Here is a 22,941-nt window from a genome sequence, read left to right as displayed (position 1 = left end):
AATAAAAAAATAATAGTAGATATGCTTAATATCTCCTGCCTGAATCAGGTTCAATAACTCTTTAATAATGTACTCATCATTTAGATTATAAATAACAGTTGAGATAATCAGGGTTCTGTTAGAATCCCATCTTACAAATGATTTAACATCCAACCCACATCCCTGCATATCCTTCAATTCCAAATGCAGATTTGCAATTTAAGTAACATATCACTTTTCATAAGATTTTATTTACGCCACACAGATTCGGTGTTTTAGATACTTTTTACCTTTGCATTCATGTGATGCCTCTTCAAGATCAACAAAACTTAAAAGCTGTTTTATCATTGAAACTTTATTTAACACTTCTTGAAAGTAATTTTTTCAGACATCCACAATATTCTTATCTTCTGTTTTTATATAATCTCTATGATCTTTGATTTCTTTTGTACTCTTTCTTCCATTACAAAGCTTTATTAGTAGCCTCAAAACATTTTTCCCATCTTCATATTCTTTCTAAAATCATCCCCAAACTTTCATTTAGATACTTTTTATGCATACCAATAATTTCTCCATATTGTCTAAGAGAGATGGGTTACTAGACATGACTTTTCTATATTAGTTCTTTTCAAGGACTGCTTTTTTTTTTTTTTTTTAATTTCATATGTTCTTCATGGGGTTTTTATTTTCTTTCTTCTCAGACAACTCCACCATATGCTTAACTGACAGAGTTGGTGCTTTCTTCAGTGTTTGCAGTTCATTCTCTAAGGTTGGTTCTTTTCAAACTCTCATTCCCCCCCCCCCCCAATACCTGAATATACAGTTCAGATGTACATGTTGTTTAAATGAACCTTTTCAAAACTTTAGGACTTTTTTTTTCTTTTCAATGAGATACCCATTTTTAACATTTTCAAAATTAAATTAAGCCTGCCAATAAATTATATTCTCATTTATTCCTTCATCCAAGTGAAAGCAAACAAAGTTTGTGTGTGAAGTATCTTCACAACTAGGCTACTTGTATATTTTGCCTATGACTTCATATTAATTGTCTTGGTATACCATAATGCAAAGCATATGTTTATTTTAATATATACTTAATAATCCTCTTTGTACCTCCTTGGCACATAAGGCTGAGATCTGTTTCTTCTAGTGACTCTGTCTTGAGTCACCAGTTCGGCTTCTCTCCAGCTCTGCCAGCCAGACATTCTTTCCTTTTCTGTCATCATCTGTCAAGTTGATTCATGCCTTCCCCATTTCCTTTTTTCATCTGAGATCCAAGTCCATTTATTTCATCAATGAAACTTATTTTGTTCAGTCAGCTTTTATAAATCATCATTTGTTATATGGTGGGACCAAAATATTAAAAATATCAAAATATTTATTATTATTATCATCAACACCCGACCTCCATGGAGTCAGAGACTCATCATATAAGTAATAACCAATCCTTCTTATGAACTGAAATCCAGCCAGTATTTACTATTCTATTAGCATTTCTAGATGTCTGGGATTCATTTCTAATTATGTGTTACGGTCTCTAAGAACTAGCCTTTTCTTTATGTCAGCTGCCCTCTTGAATGACAAAAAAATCATCTTCCCCCTTCCTACTAGAACCTTTTGTCGGACACCATAGGCACAAATAAGTTTCATTATCCAACTTGCCATTTTAAAATCTGCTTGCATCACTACTTAAAACTGCCTGCAATTAAAAAAATTTACCTATGCGTTTAGTATTGAATACTATCAACTGCTTCTCCTTTTCCCCTGATCACTATTGTCCAAATACATGTTATTACAGTTATTTAGAAACATCACACCTGTTTATGTCCTAATATGTCAATTTCTGTAATTACTCTTCTAAATCCACCTCTTTTCCATTCATATTTTTTCATATTTTGGTAATTCATATGCAGACATCAGTGAGGCAGTTGAGAGTAAGAATGTGTATGATTGCCCGAGCTAGTACGGAGGACAACAAATCAGAATGGGATAGTAAGTATAAGGCATCAAGATAGGGGTGGGACTAACAGGCTTCTGCATTTCATGTATACTAATGCCAGGAGTATTAGGAACAAGAAAGAAGAATTTTTGGCCTTGGTTGGCTCTTCCTGGCCACAGGTTATTGGCATTAGTGAAACATGGCTGACAGAAGATGATATAGCTAGTGGGATAGAATGTGAAGGGTATAGTGTGCTCAGAAGGGACAGAGAGAATAAAATGGGGGGGGGGGGTGTTACTGATGATAGCTGATGAACTGCAACCAAGGAGAATAGATGTTGAATTGCAGGATAGTCAAAAGAGCACATTTGAGGCTATTTGGTGTGAGATTGAGATTAGCAGAACAAAATATACAGTTGGGTGCTGCTATAGACCAGGTGATGAAATAGATGGTGAAGATAGTATGCACAAGCAAATAGATGCAATGAGTGGAATAAGGGTAATTATTATGGGGGATTTCAACTATGGTAACATTGATTGGAAGGAGGAGAGGATACATGGGAGGAAGGAATTGGATTTTATGCAGTTATTAAGGGATAACTATCTGAGACAGCATGTAATGGAAAACACAAAGGGTTTGAGAGTGCTGGACCTAGTAATTGCATCTGAGAATGTGGCCGTAATGAACATGACCATATTGTCACCAATTGGTGAGAGTGATCATAAGGTCATGACTTAGGAGGCGGCTAAAGAAGTGGAATTTACAATTAAGATAGGGTACATGTGGAATTACCGGGTTGGTATGTATGAGAAGCTTAGGAGATTGCCTGGTTCAGTGCCATGGCATGTAAAACTGCAAGGGATGGATGTTGATAGTGCATGGGAGGTGGTTAAGGAGCGTTTGCAGGAGGTAATGGCTGACTGTATACCTAGAGTCCGAATAGTAAATCAAATAGGAGTTAAATAGATGAATAACCCCATTAAGCTTGAGCTGTAAAAAAAAGAAACAACTGTGGATGGAAATTTAAGGAGAAAGGTGACCTGCAGGCACACGAACGGTATAAAACACAGGCCAGAAGGGTAACGAGTGTGGTAAGAAAAGCAAAGGCGGATTATGAAAGAGAATTAGCCATGCAAGCTAAAGAGAATCCCAAACAGTTTTTTCGATATGCTGCAACTAAAAGAAAAAATGTATACGGCAGAATGATTTTAAGGAATGCCAATGGTAGGGGGGTAACTGAATCTGTTGATATAGTGGAATTACTGAGCGAGCACTTTGCAAGAATATATCATCCAGGTGGTGATACTGCAGGAAAGAAGGAACCGATAGCTTATACAGGAACTGTGGTGAATGAAGTGGAGGTGAATAGTCTATTACAGAACCTTAATGTGAATACATCTGTGGGATTGGATGGTTATACCAGCTCGGGTCTTATGAAGCGGCTAAAGAATTGTCAGTGCCCTTGACCATTTTGTTTAATTTGAGTCTCGGTTAGTCCCGAGGAGGTGGAAAGAGGGGGGAGAAGAGTTCCACTGCATAAAGGAGGTTACTGCTGGACCTTACTTAGGCCTTTGACAGGATACCACATGGAATTCTATCCATCTCAGCAACCCTATATCCATCCCCATATGCTGCATAAACTGCAGCATATGGGGATGGATATAGGGTTGCTGAGATAGATAGGAGAGTGGGTGATGGAGAGATATCAGAGAGTAGTTTATTCAGGAATAGAGTAAAAAAAGATGGCCTGTGACTAGTGGTATGCTGCAGGGTTCTGTTCTTGGACCACTACTATTCAATTTATTCATTAACAATATAGGAAATCTGAGAGGAACTGTTCATTTGTTTGCTGATGATGCAAAGTTGGGTAGAGCAATAGTGAATGCACATGATGTCAAAAAATTTTGCAGGATGATTTGGATAGATTGGAGGACTGGGCTAAAGAGAATGGATATCAATTTAATGTGGCAAAATGTAAGGCTATGCATTTTGGGGTGAAAAGATTAGCAGCAGTATACCACATTGGTGGAACTTTCCAGGAGATTGACAAGGCCAGGAATTTGAGAGTGTTGGTGGATAGGGAGTTGAAGTTTAGAGGGCACATTGCAAAAGTGGCTAAATCAGCTCATCAAATCACTTGGTTACTAAAGAATACTTTGACGAGCAGGGACAAACAAGTTATTGTTCCTCTGTATCATGCCTTGATAAGACCCCATCTTGACTACTGTGCCCAGATTTGGATGCCAGGGTTTCTTCTTGATGGGGAGGAGGTGGAGAGGATCCAGAGGCAAGTGACCAAGATGATAGCAGGTCTATGGAATGAACCTTATGAGAACAGGTTGAAGATTTGTGGGTTGCCAAAATTGGTTGATAGATGAGAAAGGGGTGATATGATTGAGACATTCAAATTACTAAAGGGTTTCCATAAGATTAATTCAGAGGATATTTTTGAGAACAGGATGTGGTGGGAGGACTAGGGGCCATCCATGGAAACTGGCAAGAGTGTGGTTAGAGCTAGATTTTTTACTTGGAGAGTGGTGAATGAGTGGAATAGGCTGCCAGTCTGTTGTGATTGCCATGACTGTGAACGAGTTAAAGGCAAAGTATGACAGATACCGTGCGAATGTTGAATAGTTGTTCTTGACATGATGTTTAGGGTCTCCCTCTATGAGTCTAAAGACTCCTTGGAGTTGCCTGTGATAAAAAAAAAAATAAAAAAATAAAAAAATCAGCTAATGCCTTTTTATTTCTGTATAGGGAGTAGACAAGACCACTTTAAGCCCTATCTAACTTTTGGAGATTGAGTGGGCAGTTTAATCTCCACTGGTACCCAATCAAAGATAGCTGGTGCAAGGCTATCACTAATTAAGTGGCACACAGTGAAGAGGCAGCTCAACAGGTGCTGCCATCTCATAGTCCTTAACCCTAACACAATATATTTGATGTCTGAAATAGTGTGGATTCTACAGTCGATTTTCTTGAGTTTATGGGACGAAAAACTCGAGTTTCTGGGAGAAAAAACCCGCTTGCTGATGCCAGAGATCGACTAACTCAGGAACTGGTCGAAAAAAGGCTTAGAAAAATTTCCTCTAGTCGCAGACTAGATTCGAAACATCAAGTCTTCATTCGTGCGGTCAAGAGGCATGGTGTGCAAACGCCACATCCACTGAGCTACACAGGCTCTTCGTGATAATAATAATAATATTTTTTATGTTTATGCTTTTCAATTCCAATGAGCATGCTCACTGAAATTGAAGAAAAAAAAAAAAAAGAAAGAAAATAATCGGAATTGAGTGCCTGGTTTTTAGCTGTGTGCCCTGGCTTCCTGAAAAAAAATTATCATAGGCTTTGTTTAATTAGATGGTGTCCTAGCAGGCATGACATTTGATCATACAGTATCACCATACTCATCTGTGGTTTAAGCCAACACAAAATACAATTTGATTATCTAAGCCTGAAATGTCAGCCCATCATGTACTGAAAAGCATACATGCTTCTGGGAAAGCAATGGACACGGCAGTTATTTAGTTTTGAGCTTTAAGCAACCTTATCATGAACTGTGATTAAACTATCACATCTGATACAATCCTTAAGAGTAAAACCAAAATTGGTAGGTAATAATAACAGTCTTTGATAATGAAAAATATCCTTCTGGGCAATGAGCATTTGAGTGTTATAGAAGTCAGTTGACCTTAAGTCAGAATTTTAATTGAGAGTTTGAAGTTTATATAAGTACTAAATGTGTGTGTGTGTGTGTGTGTGTGTGTGTGTGTGTGTGTGTGTGTGTGTGTGTGTGTGTGTGTGTGTGCACGCGCGCGTGCGCATGCATGCATGTGTGAGTTCATCTTTTCCTTTTTTAAAGGCATCCAGCTCAATAGCCTGTCAGTGCTAATAACCACAGAAACCTAATTAAGTCTGTCTGCACAGTTATTGTCAACTGTGTGTGTGTGTGTTCTCTGGTCAGTTCATCAGGTTTTATATGATGAAAACACTGTCACTTCCATATGAGACTTTTCTTAAATTAACTTTCATGATTTACTAATTTAACAAAAAGAAAAAATACTCAATAGGCTTGATATACTAATATGTCTTCTGGTAAAGATAGCATCCATCCAACTATACCAAAAACTTGTGCTCTAGAAGAAATACCTATTCTGCAATTGGCATCTCTCCAACAGCAAGGAGGCCAGCCTGGCTGGCCGAGAGGCTGTAGGTTCGAATCCTGCCAGGGAGCATGGATGTTTGTGATTGTCCTACTAACCATTTACTATATGTACTGCTGCAACCTGTGCCCTGGCATAGCATGACCCCTGATGTCTTTGCGCCATAAAAATCAAAAATAACTTACCAACTAACCAATAGCAAGGAAGCAAGCTTTTATTCAGCCTGTCCCTACAAAAGGAATATAAAAGTCAGCTGTTAAACTATCATTCCATTGCCATCCCCCCCCCAATGCTCTCAAAAGTGATGGAGAATGTCACCCACAACCAGCTTCTATACTTGGAGGGGTCAGCTTCTATATTCGCACACCAGCTATTACTCACACAATACCCATTGTACCTTTTCTTAAACTCAACTATTGCTGGCATCCCATTTCATCCATTCACCACCTTCCCAAGGGAAAAATCTAGTCCTAACACCTTTGCTAACCACACTCTCAGACAACTCCCACTGGTGACTCCTTGTTGTCTCCCTTGTCATATACTGAAAAAAGTCTTCAGTGTCAATGCTATAAAATCACTTTAATAATTTAAATGTATCCTCTTTTTCACCTATCAGCTAATCTTCAAAGCCTACAGATGTCAAGTTATTCTCATAGGAAGTGTTCCACAGAACTGCCACATTCTTTGTCACTCAACTCTGGATCTTCTCCACAACTTCATCCCCCATGGAACCAGTGAGTCAAAATCTGAGTGCAGTAGTCTATGTGACCTTATTAAAGCCTTAAACAGAGAATCGCCGAACTTTATATAGTTTCTACTATATTCGGCATGAAACTCTGAGTTTCTTATTCGGCTGAGAAACTATATGGGATGTAATATCCCTTAACTTAAACAAACCTTAAACAGAGGAATAATAATTAATTTCTCTATCCTGCAATTAGTGCATTCTTAAACAACCACATAATCTAATGTGCTGTTTTGGTTACCTTCACAATATGTCCTGTGAACTTCAACTCCTTGTCCACAATCACATCCAAATCCCATCTCTGACCTCAGTCAGTCTCCTGCAGTTCTATTCCATCAATATAGCTTCTAATCTCTTTCCAAATTGCATCACCCTACACTTGGCCACATTAAACTGGCAGCCATTTATCTTTGTCCATATATTTGCTAGCTTGTTTAAGACTTCCTGCAGGATAACATCAACTTCATTTACCATTGCTCTTACCAGTTCAGCATCATGAGCAAACAACTGAATATTGTCAAATCATTTCCTATATCATTATATGCAAATTAAACAGAAGACTGAGCCCTGTGGTACCCCACTGATCACTTGCCTTCTCCTGGACTCAACTTCTCTATAAACTTCTTGATATCTGTCCATCAGCCACCCTCTAATCCAAACAACTAGATATCCAATCTCCATTTACTCAAATTTATGCAATAGAGTTCTATGTGGAATCTTGTCAAATGCTTTTGCAAATGACTGAATATTTCCACAGCTTCTTCATTCCCATGAAATCCAGTAGTCCAGATCCATATGCATAGTCCAGACGTGGCCTTATATAGAGGAACAATAATCTCTCTCTCTATCCCTGCTTGTTAGTGCATTATCACTGAGTAGCCATTTCCCTTGTCCAACACCGCTGTCACTTTATTATAAAAAGTAAGCAAATTACTAAGGCAAGACCTACCTTTTACAAAACCATGTTGTCCCTTATACAGTATCATATTTCTATCCACCCAGTCCTAAATTCAGCCTTTCACCAATTTCTCCAAAAATATCTTCACCTCCACCACTCCTGAGATGCTGATTGGATTATAATCGACTACTTCTGTCTTGGAGTTCCTTTATGCAACAGGACTATTTTGCCCTCTTTCCACTCCACTGACTACCGTCCACAACAGAGGCTTAAATTAAACGGCATAGTCAGAGAAGCTGATAATTCCCTTGCACATTCTCGTAATACACGGGCGGTGACTGATACACACACACACATATATAGTGTGTGTATCAGTCAACCATATATATCAGCTGATTGATATAACTGATACATAGTTGAATACATAGCTGATTGATATAACTGCCATCCTGCTGAGTGCAGAAGAAAATAAACTCTGTGTATTTTCTTTGTGTACATTTAAATACTTATGAGTAGGAATTTCTGTTTAATGCAGTTTATGGATTCCAAAGTGCCAAAACCTTTTGTAATGCTCAACAATGAATTGGTGGAAATGTGTTCCTTAAGCAGATGTATTTCATGATCTGAAGGGGGGGGGGGTCAAAAGAATTTAAGTCAGGAAACAGAGTTTTGGAAATAACCCATGATATGCTGCTATTATAGAACACCGAGAAGTCAAGATATCAAGGGGACAGATTTCTGTACAAGATTATACCATACATGGACCACTGTGCAAATTTAGTCACCTGCCTGGTTTTTGGTGTGATTAATCAAATCTGGAGAGGATTCAGATTTGAGTAACCCAGACAATAGGAGTGATTGAAGAAATGTAAATTACCGTGCTTACTGGACAGATGAAGATGAGAAGAGCGAGAGATTTTTTATATGGACAGTAGTGGGCAAGTGGAATGCATTATTATAACATGTTTTGAACGAGAAGAGTGTAAATAAATCAATAAATCAATAAATCAAAAAAAAAAAAAAAATCAGTGTAAATAAATTTAAAGATAAAATATAATGGATGTGATATCAGTTGAGCCTCCTGTAATAAATCTAGTGGCTGCCAGCATTTTCAAACTTCTTATGTGAGAATCATAATTTGAAATGTGATAAATATCTGAAACAAATGAAAATGAACAGCAAGTTTATTAGATATGTATCAATCCATTTTTCTTAAAGCATTTTTAAGCACTAAATGTTGCTTAAATTCTTCTAGTTATTATGACAAAAGCTACCATCATTATAAATAGAAAAAAGTGCCCCCTGATATAATATGAAGTTCCCCCATACTCAATGTCTTTCAAATTCTAGATGAATAATTTCCAAGACATAGGTCAGTCTCCACGGTAACACTTACATTATTATTACGGGCAACTCCAGGGAGTCATTAGACTCATCGAGGGAGGCCCCAAATCATATTCATCACAACCATTCGACATTCATACAGTATCTATCATACCTCACCTTAAACTCATTCACTGTCACAGCATCCACCACAGACTCTGGGAGTGCATTCCACTCATTCACCACTCTAAAAGTAAAGAAACCAGCTCTAACACCTTTACTAACCACACTTTTCCCCAGTTTCCATGGATGTCCCTAGTCCTCCCACAACCAGCCCTGTTCTCAAAAATATCTTCTGAATTAATTTTATAGAAACATTCAAATTGAGAAATTTTATAGAAACATTCAAACATTGAGACATTCAAATCAGTAATTTGAATGTCTCAATCATATCTTCTCTCCTCTGCCTATCAACCAATTTTTGCAACCCACAAATCCTCAACCTGTTCTCATAAGGTTCATTCCACAGATCTGCTATCATCTTGGTCACTCGCCTCTGGATCCTCTCCACCTCCTCCCCATCAAGAAGAAATCTAGGTGACCAAATCTGGGCACAGTATCAAGATGGGGTCTTATCAAGGCTCGATACAGAAGAACAATAACCTGCTTGTCTCTGCTTGTCAATGTATTCTTCAGCAACCAAGTGATTTGATGAGCTGATTTGGCCACTTTTGCAATATGCCCCCTAAACTTCAACTCCTTATCCACCAACACTCCTAAATCTTGTGCCTCATCAATTTCCTGGAGTACATTTCCACCAATGTAGTAAACTGCTGCTAAACTTTTCACCCCCACAATGTAAAACCTTACATTTTGCCACGTTAAATTGACATCCATTCTCCTTAGCCCAGATCTCCAATTTATCCAAATCGTCTTGCAAAATTTTGACATCATCTGTATTCACTATTGCCCTACCCAACTTTGCATCATCTGCAAACAAATGAACTGTTCCTATCAGATCCTTTCCTATATCATTAATGAACAAAATTAAACAGCAGTGGTCCAAGAACAGATCCTTGTGGCACACCACAAGTCACAGGCCGTCTTGTGGACTCTACTCCTGAATAAACCACTCTCTGATATCTCTCCATCAACCACCCTCCTATCCATCTCACCAACCCTATATCCATCCCCATATGCTGCAATTTACTGATCAGAATTCCATGTGGTATCCTGTCAAAGGCCTTAGCAAGGTCCAGCAGAATCACTGTAAACCCATCACCCTTATCTAGTTCAGCCGTCACTGTGTTATAATACGTGAGCAAGTTACTGAGGCATGACCTACCCTTCACAAAACCAGGCTGTCTCCGATACAGTATCCCATTTTCTTCTATCCAATCTTGCATTTTCCTCTTGACTATTTTCTCCACGATCTTGATAATGATTCCTGTTATGATGATTGGCCGGTAATTTTCAACAGCAGCCTTGGAACCAACTTTATGCAGCGGAACTATTTTCCCCTCTTTCCACCCCCTTGGGACTGACCCAGACCCGAGGCTCAAATTAAACAAAATGGTCAAGGGCACTGACAATTCTTTAGCCGCTCCACGTACGACACGAGCTGGTATACCATCCAACCCACAGATGTATTGACATTGAGGTTCTGTAATAGACTAGTTACCTCTACTTCATTCATCACAATTCCAGTATAAGCTGTTGGTTCTTCCATTCCTGCAAAGTCACCACCTGGATGATATACTTTTGCAAAGTCGCTCAGTAATTCCAATATATCGACTGATTCGTTTACCTCATTACCCTCAGCATTTTTTAAGATCATTCTACCATGAACATTTTTCCTTTTACTTGCAACATATTGAAAAAACTGTTTGGGATTCTCTTTAGCCTGCATGGCCAATTTTCTTTCATAATCCGCTTTTGCTTTTCTTACCACCCTTGTTACCATCCTGGCCTGAGCTTTATACTGTTCCTGCACCTGCTGGTCACCTTTCTCCTTAAATTCCCTCCACAATTGTTTCTTTTTTTTCAGCTCAAGCTTAATAGTGTTATTCATCCATTTAACCCCTACTTGATTTATTACAACCATTGCCTCCTGCAAACAGTTCTTAACCACCTCCCATGCACTATCAACATCCAGCCCTTGCAGTTTTAGATGCCATGGCATTGAGCCAAGCACACTCCTAAGCTTGTTATACTTACCAGCCCGGTTATTCCACATGTACCCTGTCTTAATTGTAAATTCCACTCCTTTAGCCACCTCCCAAGTAATGACCTTATGGTCACTCTCACCAATTGGTGGCAACATGGTCATGCTCGTTACAGCCACATTCTCCGTTGCAATTACTAGGTCAAGCACTCTCTGCCCCCCCCCCCCCCCCGGTATTTTCCACTACATGCTGCAGCAGATAATTGTCCCTTAATAACCGCATAAAATCCAATTCCTTCCTCCCATGTGCCCTCTCCTCTTTCCAGTCAATGTTACCATAATTGAAATCACCCATAATAATTACCCTCCTTCCACTCATTTCTTCTATTTGCCTATGCATACTATCCCCATCTGGTCTATAGCAGCACCCAATTGTATATTTTGTTCTGCTAGATTCCATCTCACACCAAACAGCCTCAAATGTTCTCTTTTCTCTATCCTGCAGTTCAACTTCTATACTCCTTGACTGCAACTCATCAGCTATCATCAATAACATCCCCCACCCTTTTAATTTACCCTGTCACTCCTGAACACGCTATACCCGTCACATTCAATCCCACTAACTTTATCATCTTCTGTCAGCCATGTTTCACTAATACCAACAACCTGTGGCCTGGAAGTGCCAACCAAGGCCAAAAACTTTTCCTTCTTGTTCCTAATACTCCTGGCATTAGTGTACATGAATTGCAGAAGCCCATTTGTCCCATCCCTACTTTGATGCCTTATACTAACTATCCCACGTACTCGCTCGGGCGTAATATACTCATTCATACACTCAACTGCCTCCCTAAAGTCTGCATATCAATCCCCCCACCTCTTAATAAATCTAGTTTCCCTGAGTCTGTACATCCACTTCCACATCATTCATCAACACTTTTTCAAGCCTCCGTACACCAACTCCATTCAAATGTAACCCATCCATCTTATATAAGTTCTTTCGCCCATCGAACTCATTCCACACGTCCACAAATTCCACACCACTCTCCATGCATAAACCACGCATAAAGTCATTGGCAATTATGGCCCTCCTAAACACTTCACTGTCATACCGTGGTAAAATACTCACCATCGTAACTTTCTCACTCTTCTCTTTTGCTACCTCAAGCAATTCCCTCACATCCTCTATCATTTCCATTTTGTCTTCTTTCAAATCATTAGTTCCTGCCACGATTATCATCTCTTTCACCCTCTGTTTTTGTACTCGAATAGATTCGCTGATGTCCTTTATGTTCGCACCCGGATGGTACGACTTCGTCAAACTCTCAACTATCACAGCTCTTAATAGCGAATTCCGATACAGCACTCGCTCCTTCATTTTATTGACGTTTACGAACATTCTATTATTTGTCATCACAGACTTTCGCCGGTTATTATTCGTACGTTCAGCACACATTTTTCCATACGCTCTAGTTGCTTTTGCTCTGTGTATCGCTCCATTCAAATGCGCAATTTCACTACTCGCATTTATCACACCATTTTCATTACCAATCAAATCATCCATTCGTTCTGTATTTCTACCTTCATTTACACTTTCAATGACGCTCTAACACCTATCTGGCACTACCACACAATTCTCTATCACACCGCCATTTTCTACATTCTGACTATCGTTAACGATATCACTCTCGCCACCCGAAACACGCTTGAGATCCTCATTCTCCTTACACTTTCTGCACATATTAACTCCACTATCACCCTCTAACCAGACTCCCACCGCTCTTTGCAAAGCATACATCTCACAGACAGCACATTGCATAAATTTGTTTACACCAAAACTCTTAAACAAACATGGCGACCTAGCCGCCACTTTTTTCTTTATTGGTGCCATATGTACGCTATCTTATCTTAAAAATAATAATTAAAATAACAGAAAATAAACAAAAATTGCACAGACACACCAAGAAACAAAAAGCAAACAATACTACTTAAAATTCTAGTAAAATTGCCAATGTTAACACAAAATACTACTAATCTTTTCAGGAGCTCTTGACAAGCCGACAATCTAATCAGTGCGACACCAAGCGGTGATCACTTATCAAAAAGAACTATTGATAATTACTGTGTAATTTCTACCTACAGGTCTCTTTGCACATGGAGGGGGTACATGACTTTTTACAAATGATATTCTATACTCTGATCATTTATTATGTTAAATACACACACACACACACACGCGCGCGCGCGTGTTGTGCAAATCCTTTATTTTCACAAATGCATTCACTACACTGCAGCTGACTTTTGGCTGTAACTGCAGATACCACCCTTAGGTAAAATTTGACTAAATGCTGATGAATCCAGATAACTGCCTATTCCTCCACAAAATGGCAGTCAGTTTCTCTAGAAAAGTTGCTAGTCTTTTCCCTCATCAATATTCTAAGTTGTGTTGTCCCAATGATACTAAAAATAAATAAATAAAATAAAATCTGCTGACCAGTCCATCCTATAATACACCCATTCCTTAAAACATGTTTTAACAGTCTGACAGTATAAACTAATGCATTATTGTGCTGATATTAAACTCAATCATTTTCACAAAACTTCCCCAGTGAAGACAACACAGTTGTTCCAAATGTCAAAATAACATTTAATTTCCTTTGATTTGAATTATGGGTGAAGCAACTAAGACTGAGACAAAAAACAGTCACCCTGATATGAGATCAACCCACCTTTAGATGAAATTATGAAATTACTCATGCCCTAGAAAGGATTCATACTACATTCATTCTCAAGATAACTTGGTGTTTTCTCCCCTCAGGACACTATAAATAGAGGACTTAGTCCAAACCAGAAACAACCTCACACCATAACACTACTGTCACTGCACATAATAGAGAACAATATGTCCTGGTAAATAATATGCATTTTTCTGTAAGCTGTCACACCCACTTCATTTAAAGAATGTGATGCCCATGTGGCTTGGTGCAAAAAAAAGCAAGTCTTGAAACATTCAAGATTTGAACAGAATGATGGAAGCCTTAGAAATGTAAGAACTGACAAAAACATATATCAAATTAGAAAAAAACTGTTAACAGTTTTAATGTTCTAATGACATCTTAACTGTGTGAGTCTATCACAATATTTGGTATACTCATGAGAGTACATGTAAGAATGTAATAATGAGAAAAAAACAATGACATAGAAGAAAGAGTGGAACTTAGTTTCTAGACAAAGAATTAAAACTGATAATGTAAAGCACACGAATACATCAGTCAGTAAGTATTCCAAGGAATAAAGATATAATATCAGTGGTTCAGGTAAACACATGAAAGCATAAAAATGAAATTAGTCATTGGCTATGATCAGAAGAGAAATGAAAAGAAAAATGTAGAGAAAGCTCTATGCAGAAATGAAAATGAATGCATGAAGTTCAGATTAGTAACTGAAGATCAGAAACAGATGTTTGGAAAAAAAAGTTATAAAACATATATAGTATGCTAATAAAATAACATAAAATACCATAATCTGTAACTTCTCCATCCAAGATCTTCACTCCACTAGTGACTGCTTCAGATAATAGTACACTACTTGATCTGAAATTAATTACAAACATTTTCAGATTTTAAAATAACCTAAAAATAGGCATTTTCTACATTGAAACATGATCACTAATTCAACATAATGATGTCACTTTTTTAAAATTCAATATTCAATTGTAGTTATGTTAAACCAGGTTGAAAAGAGTTTGCTTTCCATGAGATAATTTGAGTAATTAGAGATTATCTTAGATGACAAAAGATAATAAATTACTTAGAAATTGCAAATTAATAATAGAACAGTATTTAACTGTACAAGTTAACAGCATAAGAAAGGGAAAGACAAAATAAGCTGTTACTTTAAGTTTTCACAAAAATTGAAACAAGAACAAAACTTTTGTCTAGTTTAATATTATTATACACCAATTTGCTGATTGCATGTGGAAAATATGGCTTCTGCACTAATTGAGCTTTCAGTATTGCCCTAGGTTAACCTTCCACTCCCAACAACAGACCTCAAAGAAATCTAAGGGTTACTATCCATATACCGGGTAGTAACCTTTCTACCTGATGACTGATGGTAACTGATGAGAAGTCAATAGCCTCTACATATAAGTAGCCCAGTCATGAAGATATTTCACATGCAAACTTGTTTGCTTATGCTTGAGTATAGGATTAAAAAAAGAATCATCATCATTAATATTAACTGTTAACTTCTGAGGAGTCACTGCAGAGAGCAATATCCCACTATGCAACCGATGGTGGGTTGAGTGGTGTGAAGACACTACTTAATTCTCTATAATTAATGCTCCATCTACACACTGCAATATAGTGTCTTCTAATAGTATTCTGTCTATTACTTACATGTGTTCTCTGGCTGATTTGTCTCTATGTAGGGTGAAAAATTTGAGTTTCCAGATGGTAGTTACCTCAGCATGTGATTGACTAACTCAACTTCAACTGAAATAGTCCACATAAAGCTTCCTCTTGTTACAATGAGAATCAAACTCAGGTCTTTTCCAATCAAAGGGCACAATTTCCCATCATTCTTCTATCTGTACTTTCAAGTAACCAGAAATAGCTCCACAGAATATCTTCTTCAAAGAGATGGTTTTTGTGGATATATTAAGGCAGGGCAACTAAGACCAAAGCCAGTATATTCTGTAATAGTGTGTATTCTCTGAGTTTCTGCAACTCATAGGAAGAGAGAGAAAGAGAATTGGTAGTAGAGTAAATTTCTTTCTCTCTGCCAGTCTGGCTGGCTGGCCGAGTGGTCAGCATATCCACTCTCCAGTCAAGAGGCTGCAGGTTCAAATCCTGCTGTGGGCATGGACGTTTGTGATTGTCTGTGGAAATACTAGTGGTGGTGGTCAGCGATAGATGGCGGTGGTGGAGACAGAGTTGTAGAGTAGATGCCCTCCTTCGATGAGTCTTTGGACTCTCTGGAGGTGACAAATAATAATAATAAATTCTTAACTCCATTTTGAATACTACTAAATTTAACTAGTGCTGTTTTGCATACTGCTAGTTTAGCATTTTGACTAATTTTGCTCTTGTAAAAAGTTTTTTTTTCAGTTGGTTACAAAGTAAATTATACTTGACAAGAAAATATATTCTTGCTTAATCCTATATCCAGGTGAAAGCAAACAGAGATGTGAAATATCTCCACAACTAGGCTACTGTGTGTATATATATATATATATATATATATATATATATATATATATATATGTATATATATATATAGTAGCCTTATATATTACCGGCCTGGTTGGCCGAGTGCTTAGCGTATCCACTTTTCAGTTAAAAGGCTGCGGGTTCGTATCCACCATAGGCAAGGATGTTTGTGATTGTCTGTAGAAATACTAGTGGTGGTGGTTAGCGGTAGATGGTGTCAGTATGGTTGGTGGAGACAGAGTTATAGAATAGGTGCCCTCCCTCGATGAGTCTTTGGACTCTCTGGAGGTGTTACATAATAATAATATATCCCATAATGCAAAACATACTTTATTTTGAGCATGTATATTGCTCTGCATTTATGGGAAGGGTTCCTACCTAGACTGGTTTAAATCTTTATTGAGGTCTCATTAGTAGGAGGCAGATCTGAGATAATACCAAGGTGTCCGAATTAATACAGAAATCACATTTCCCATATCCATGTAGGAAAAAGGTGTATCACCTTATTCATCATCATTATCAGCCGTTGTAGATCCACTGCTGGATGAAGGAATTTCCAAGATTACTCCAAAACTGTCTGTCCATGGCTCTCCATTCCCATGTCATTCCTGCAAATCTGATGATATCATCAGTCCACCGTGATTTAGGTCGGTGTTGTGGTCATTTTTCCTCTCATGGAATCCAATCCAGTACTTCTTTTGTCGATCACTGATCTTGTCTTTGAGCAATATGCCCAACCCATTGCCACTTCAGATGTTTCACTCTTCCTATGATGTTAGAGACCTGGGTTTGATTTATTATCCATGTATTCCTTTTGTGATCCAATCTTGTGATACCAAGCTGTTCTTAATTTTTGAATTTCCTTTGCATTCGGTGTCCATGTCTCTTAGCCATATGTCAGTATAGGAAGAATACACTGGTTAAAAACTTTTCTCTTCAGGCATAATGGTAGTTGGCTTTTAAATATTGAATGTAATTTTCCAAATGCTTTCCACCCAAGCATTGAGCACCTTTTAATTTCGTCCATGATATTTTGTTCCATTGATTCTGTAATTCATGTGCAGTTGAAGTAAAGATGACTATGTCATCTGCAAAGTGTAAATGGCTTAAATATCTTCCATTTATCTTCAGACCTTTCCTTTCTCAATCAAAAAATTTGAATATTTCTTCTAAGCATGCTGTGAATAATTTTGGAGATCTCTCTGTATTTCCACAGTAGAGATGTTTCCATTGAAATGAACTGCTGTTGTGGCATTGGTTTGCTGATTTGATGGTCCTGACTTACGGCTCCTTCACTTGTTGGTTCTGTAATGCTTTAAGTCTTGCAAAAGTTTTTACTGAATCAAAGGCTTTCTCATAATCAATAACACCAAGACATAATGGTAACTGATATTCATTACACCGTTCAATAATCTTTGTACAACTTGAATATGGTCCATTGTACTAAAGCAGCTTCGAAAGCCTGCCTGTTCTTTTGTTTGTGCTAGGTCCAGAGTCATATAAAGCCCATGAGCTAAGACTTTTGTAAACACTTTGTAAACCACTGATAGTAGACTGATGGATCGGTAGTTCACCAAGTCTTCTACCTCAATTTTTTTTATGTAGCAGAATTAGGATAGCTTTCTTCCATGTTCTTGGTACATCATTTTTCTTCAGGCATAAAGGAAACAGTTTTGCTAAGAGTTTGTAGATTTTTTAATGTTGAGTTTGTTTACATCTATGTTTTGCTTTGATCTTCAAAACATTTTTCTTCTTTATTTTTGGCAGTTTATTTGAATTTTACTGCATACCATACAACGGTCACTTCCAATGTTGAAAGTGTTTATAACAGAGCAGTCTTGAAAGATGTTTTTCTTATTTCTGAAGATAAAGTCAATTTCACTTTTTTCCATTTGAACTTTTCCATGTCCACTTTCTATGTGTTTTTTTCTTGAAAAACAAATTCACGATATATGGGTTTTCTCTTTCTGCAAATTCTATTAACCTTGCTCCTCTGTTGTCTCTCATGCCATATCCAAAATTTCCCATCGAACTTTCATGAATGTTGTATACCAATTCTAGCATTCAAATTTCCCATTACAATACATCATAATAGAAGGCTTCAATTTCTTTATCAGTATGACTTATTGTTGGTGCATAGACTTGGATGATCTTACGAGTGTATATTTTTGAGATTAGAACAACAGTACTTGCTATTCGATAAGATATAATGTCAAATTCTATTATGGTGTTCTTGAGAATTTATTCTGAAGAGCAACATAATATTCTGTTGTTCTTCAGAATTTCTTCACCATTACATCTAACTTCACACAGTACAAGAATGTCCCAATTTAGCGTTTTAGCTCTTCAGTTAGTTCAGTTAGTCATGCTTCACTGCTCAGAGTCCTACAGTTTAATGTTCCAAGGTCTGGTTTCTAATGGCAGCATGATTACCCAGGGATTCTTAGCATCCTATGCCTCCATGTTTAACTGCGTGCTGCAGTAGGTGGTATCATTACACCCTTCACGGAATGAGGGCCATTTTATTTCCATTGGATTCATCTTGGAAGGTAAGGCCATAAATTCACAATGCTAGCCAGTGCAGGTTGGTGAAAGGCAACATTTTCCCATGGGATCACCAGCCCAAAAACAATGGTTCACAGTTCTTTATTCAATATATTCAGAGCTGTCCTGATATCCAATGGATGGTGGTCAGGGTTTCCTCCCATCCATCACCTAGGCTCAGTAGCTCGTGGGAGCCCCGAGATCACCTTATTATATAACACTCTTTATTAGAGATAGTCGTAGAAAGTTTTTTTTTTTTTACTTGGTCACAAATATAATTTCTTTTCAAGTATAATTAAATTTTTGCTTAATCCTTTAAGTGTACTCAGGCAACTTATGTGACTCAAACAGCCTCTATATATGTGTAACGTAGTGGTGAAGATACTTCATGTGCAAAGAACTTGAATAAAGATTAAATAACAATAAAATTTCTTGTCAAGTGAAAAAACTTTCGACAACTATATCTGATCCAGAATATTTTAATAATAAAGTGATATACCGTTTTACTACTTGTATATGAAAGAGTTCTGCATTAATTCAACCTTGGAATCTTCCAGAATCTGGCTACCAGTGATGTGGAGATCTTTCTACTAGTGTTTGTGTGGTTTGTGATTTTTGTCACTGTGACAGCTTAAATTTCTTTGCTCTTCCTCCTTGCTCCACTGGAACAGCTCCTTCAAGAACAATAAATGTTTATAAGTTTTAAAAGAGGTAAACCGTGAGTAGACATAACTATACATAATAAATAACGGAAAAACTCACGTAGAAATATTATTTAATAGTATAATTTTCGCCTGTGTGTCACAGGCATCTTCAGTACAATTAAGCTCAAAATTAAACACTAACTGACAATTCCAAAAAGCGCCACCTAAGTAGCTGGTGTAAGATAACTAAAAAGGTCAATAACTTTCTTAAAAAAAAAAAAAAAAAAAAAAAAAAAAAAAAAAAATTAATACAATAAAAAGTTAGGAAAGATTAGCTGATTTGTAAAGTACTATCTCCCATAAAGGGGATAGACGTAAGCCGTTGGATCTGACGGCTTACGTCTATCTTCACTAGACACAGAGTTCATTGGAGAAAGACAAGAGTTCTTCACAAAAGTCAGTTTCTCATGGAACGCCTTTATAAAGAAGCATGTGAAACTCTACTTCATTCTCCTAACTTAAACAGATCCGACGGCTTACGTCTATCCCCTTTATGGGAGATAGTACTTTACAAATCAGCTAATCTTTCCTAACTTTTTATTGTATTAATTTTTTTTTTTTTTTTTTTTAGGAAAGTTATTGACCTTTTTAGTTATCTTACACCAGCTACTTAGGTGGCGCTTTTTGGAATTGTCAGTTAGTGTTTAATTTTGAGCTTAATTGTACTGAAGATGCCTGTGACACACAGGCGAAAATTATACTATTAAATAATATTTCTATGTGAGTTTTTCCGTTATTTATTATGTATAATAAATGTTTATTTTTCATTGTCATCATTCATGCAATTGTGAAGTCACAGACTGGGTGCCACTTGGGTGTTTTTCAGTCTACTGGCTTTGGCTGTAACACATCGATTTACACTTCTGCTTGCTTTCTGTATGGGGAGGATCCACAATCTTAGCTATTCCTATATTTTTCTTCTTTGCAGGCACTACTCTTTACTGCAAGATCCTTTTCTTTTCAGGAACTGGCCTATCAGTGCAGGATTTTTTTTTATTGCATTTCTTTGTTCCACACATATATATATATATAATAATGTTAAAGATACCAAGCTAATCTTTAACATTTAATATACCCAAGGTAAAATACTTTCTACATATATAATAATACACACACACACACACACACACACACACACACACACACACACACACACATCAAGTCTGTCAATATACATATCAAGTAAGTCAAGTTTGCTTACTTGGTCAAAAAGGATTAAAACCTAGGCTTATAAAATTGCTTGGTATCTTTAACATAGTATATACCCAAGGTAAAAAGTTCCTATATATATATATATATTTTTTTTATTTTTTTTATTTATTTTTTTTTTGCGTGAATCTTAAGATCCAAACATAGTATCTCCATCAGATCATTAGGGCTTTTTTTTCATTAATTCATAGTTCATCGAACATGAGTTTTCTTCCAAGAATCAAAATCTTGGGTTTGAAAAAAAAAAGTATTTCCTCTTGATATCACAGATTCCTTTTTCCTTTGCTATCCTTTGTTTATAAATTTTGTGCTTCCAGAAGAAATATCCAGAATGGATAGCAAAGGAAAAAGGAATCTGTGATATCAAGAGGAAATACTTTTTTTTTTTGGTTAAAATATGTGGATGATGTGTTCTCTATTTGACCTCATCTCAGACACATTACTCTTTCCTCTCTCACCTCAATAGTCTTGAACTTAGAATCCAGTTTACTATGGAAAAAGGAAACTAATAATAGTTTGGCTTTTCTAGACACTATGGTAACATGCCTACCAATGGCAACTTGTCCCTTTCAGCATACAGAAAACCTACTCACACGGGCAGATACATTCACAAACTTTCCATTACTCCACTTCTCAACAATATAGTATCATTAAAACACTAACTAATAGAGCCTATAACTTTTGATCCAACAAGTCCATTCTTGATGCAAACCTTATCACATATAGTTTTAAAAGAGGTATACTGTGAGTAGACATATCGATACAAAATTAATAACGGAAAAAACTCACGTACAAAGATTATTTAATAGTTATAATTTTCGTTATAATAGTTATAATTTAGAATTTTCGTCCGTGTGTCACAGGCATCTTCAGTACATTAAGCTCAAATTAAACAATAACTGACAATTCCAAAAAAGCGCCACCTAAGTAGCTGGTGTAAGATAACTAAAAAGGTCAATAACTTTCCTAAAAAATAAAAATAAATAAAAATAAAATAAAAAATTTAAACAAAAAAATAATAATAAAAAAATGAAATAAAAAAAAATAAAAAAAATAAATACAATAAAAAGTTAGGAAAGATTAGCTGATTTGTAAAGTACTATCTCCCATAAAGGGAATAGATGTAAGCCGTCGGATCTAAGTTAGGAGAATGAAGTAGAGTTTCACATGTTTCTTTATAAAGGTGTTCCACAAGAAACTGACTTTTGTGAAGAACTCTTGTCTTTCTCCAATGAACTCTGTGTCTAGTGAAGATGGCATGTTCTGCAAGTCCAGACTTTTCAGGTTTAAAGTATTCAATATAAGATTGGTGTTCTTCTAGCTGAATAGAGGCAGATCTTCCTGTTTGTCCGAAATAAGATAATCCACAAGAGCACGGAATCTGGTAGACACCTGGATGATAAAGATGTGGAAGCTTGTCCTTAGAAGAAGTGAGAAAGGTGGAGATTTTTCTAAAGGGTCGAAAGAAAACTTTTGCTATAAAAGTTTTCTTTCGTCTTTAAACACAGAAGAAATAACGCGCATTACTATCCCTTATGTACAAGGCATCAGTGAACGTATAGCAAAAGTTTTAAAACCACTGAATATTTTTGTTGCCTTTCGACCGTTTAGAAAAATCTCCACCTTTCTCACTTCTCCTAAGGACAAGCTTCCACATCTTAATCATCCAGGTGTCTATCAGATTCTGTGCTCTTGTGGATTATCTTATTTCGGACAAACAGGAAGATCTGCCTCTATTCGGCTAGAAGAACACCAATCTTATATAATCATCATCATCAAATTCCTGCCATGTACCCTCAAGGGGTGTACAGGATATGACAGTACCACATGAAAAAATTACATCATTACTAACTTCCTATCTACAATTTTCCTCCAAATCAGTCTGTTACCTGTCAAGACTCCAACATTATCAGATCTTATATTTCTATCGTCTAAGGCACTTTGTACCGTATCAATCCACCTATATCTTGGTCTTCCTCTGGGTCGTTTTCCTGCCAACCTGGCAGAGAACACTTGCTTTGCTAATCTTTCCTCGCCCATTCTGTTTAGGTGACCATACCACC

General features: G+C 37.0%; 1 protein-coding gene across 2 annotated transcripts in view; it reads right to left on the bottom strand.

Annotated features, from left to right (window-relative positions):
- nst (phosphoglucomutase 3-like protein nst) overlaps nucleotides 1-22,941 on the bottom strand; it is a 188,276-nt gene that overhangs the window by 139,328 nt on the left and 26,007 nt on the right. For both annotated transcript variants that reach the window (XM_090394875.1, XM_090394884.1), the window contains one exon: nucleotides 14,728-14,801. In XM_090394875.1, the coding sequence (XP_090251001.1) occupies nucleotides 14,728-14,801 (74 nt within the window). The remainder of the gene's footprint in view (nucleotides 1-14,727; nucleotides 14,802-22,941) is intronic.

The sequence above is a fragment of the Typopeltis vanoorti genome, chromosome 1, assembly GCF_054136105.1.
Source record: "Typopeltis vanoorti isolate ZY-2024b chromosome 1, IOZ_Tvanoo_1.0, whole genome shotgun sequence".
In the NCBI taxonomy this organism is placed as follows: Eukaryota; Metazoa; Arthropoda; class Arachnida; order Uropygi; family Thelyphonidae; genus Typopeltis; species Typopeltis vanoorti.
This window is presented reverse-complemented; position numbering and strand designations above follow the sequence as displayed.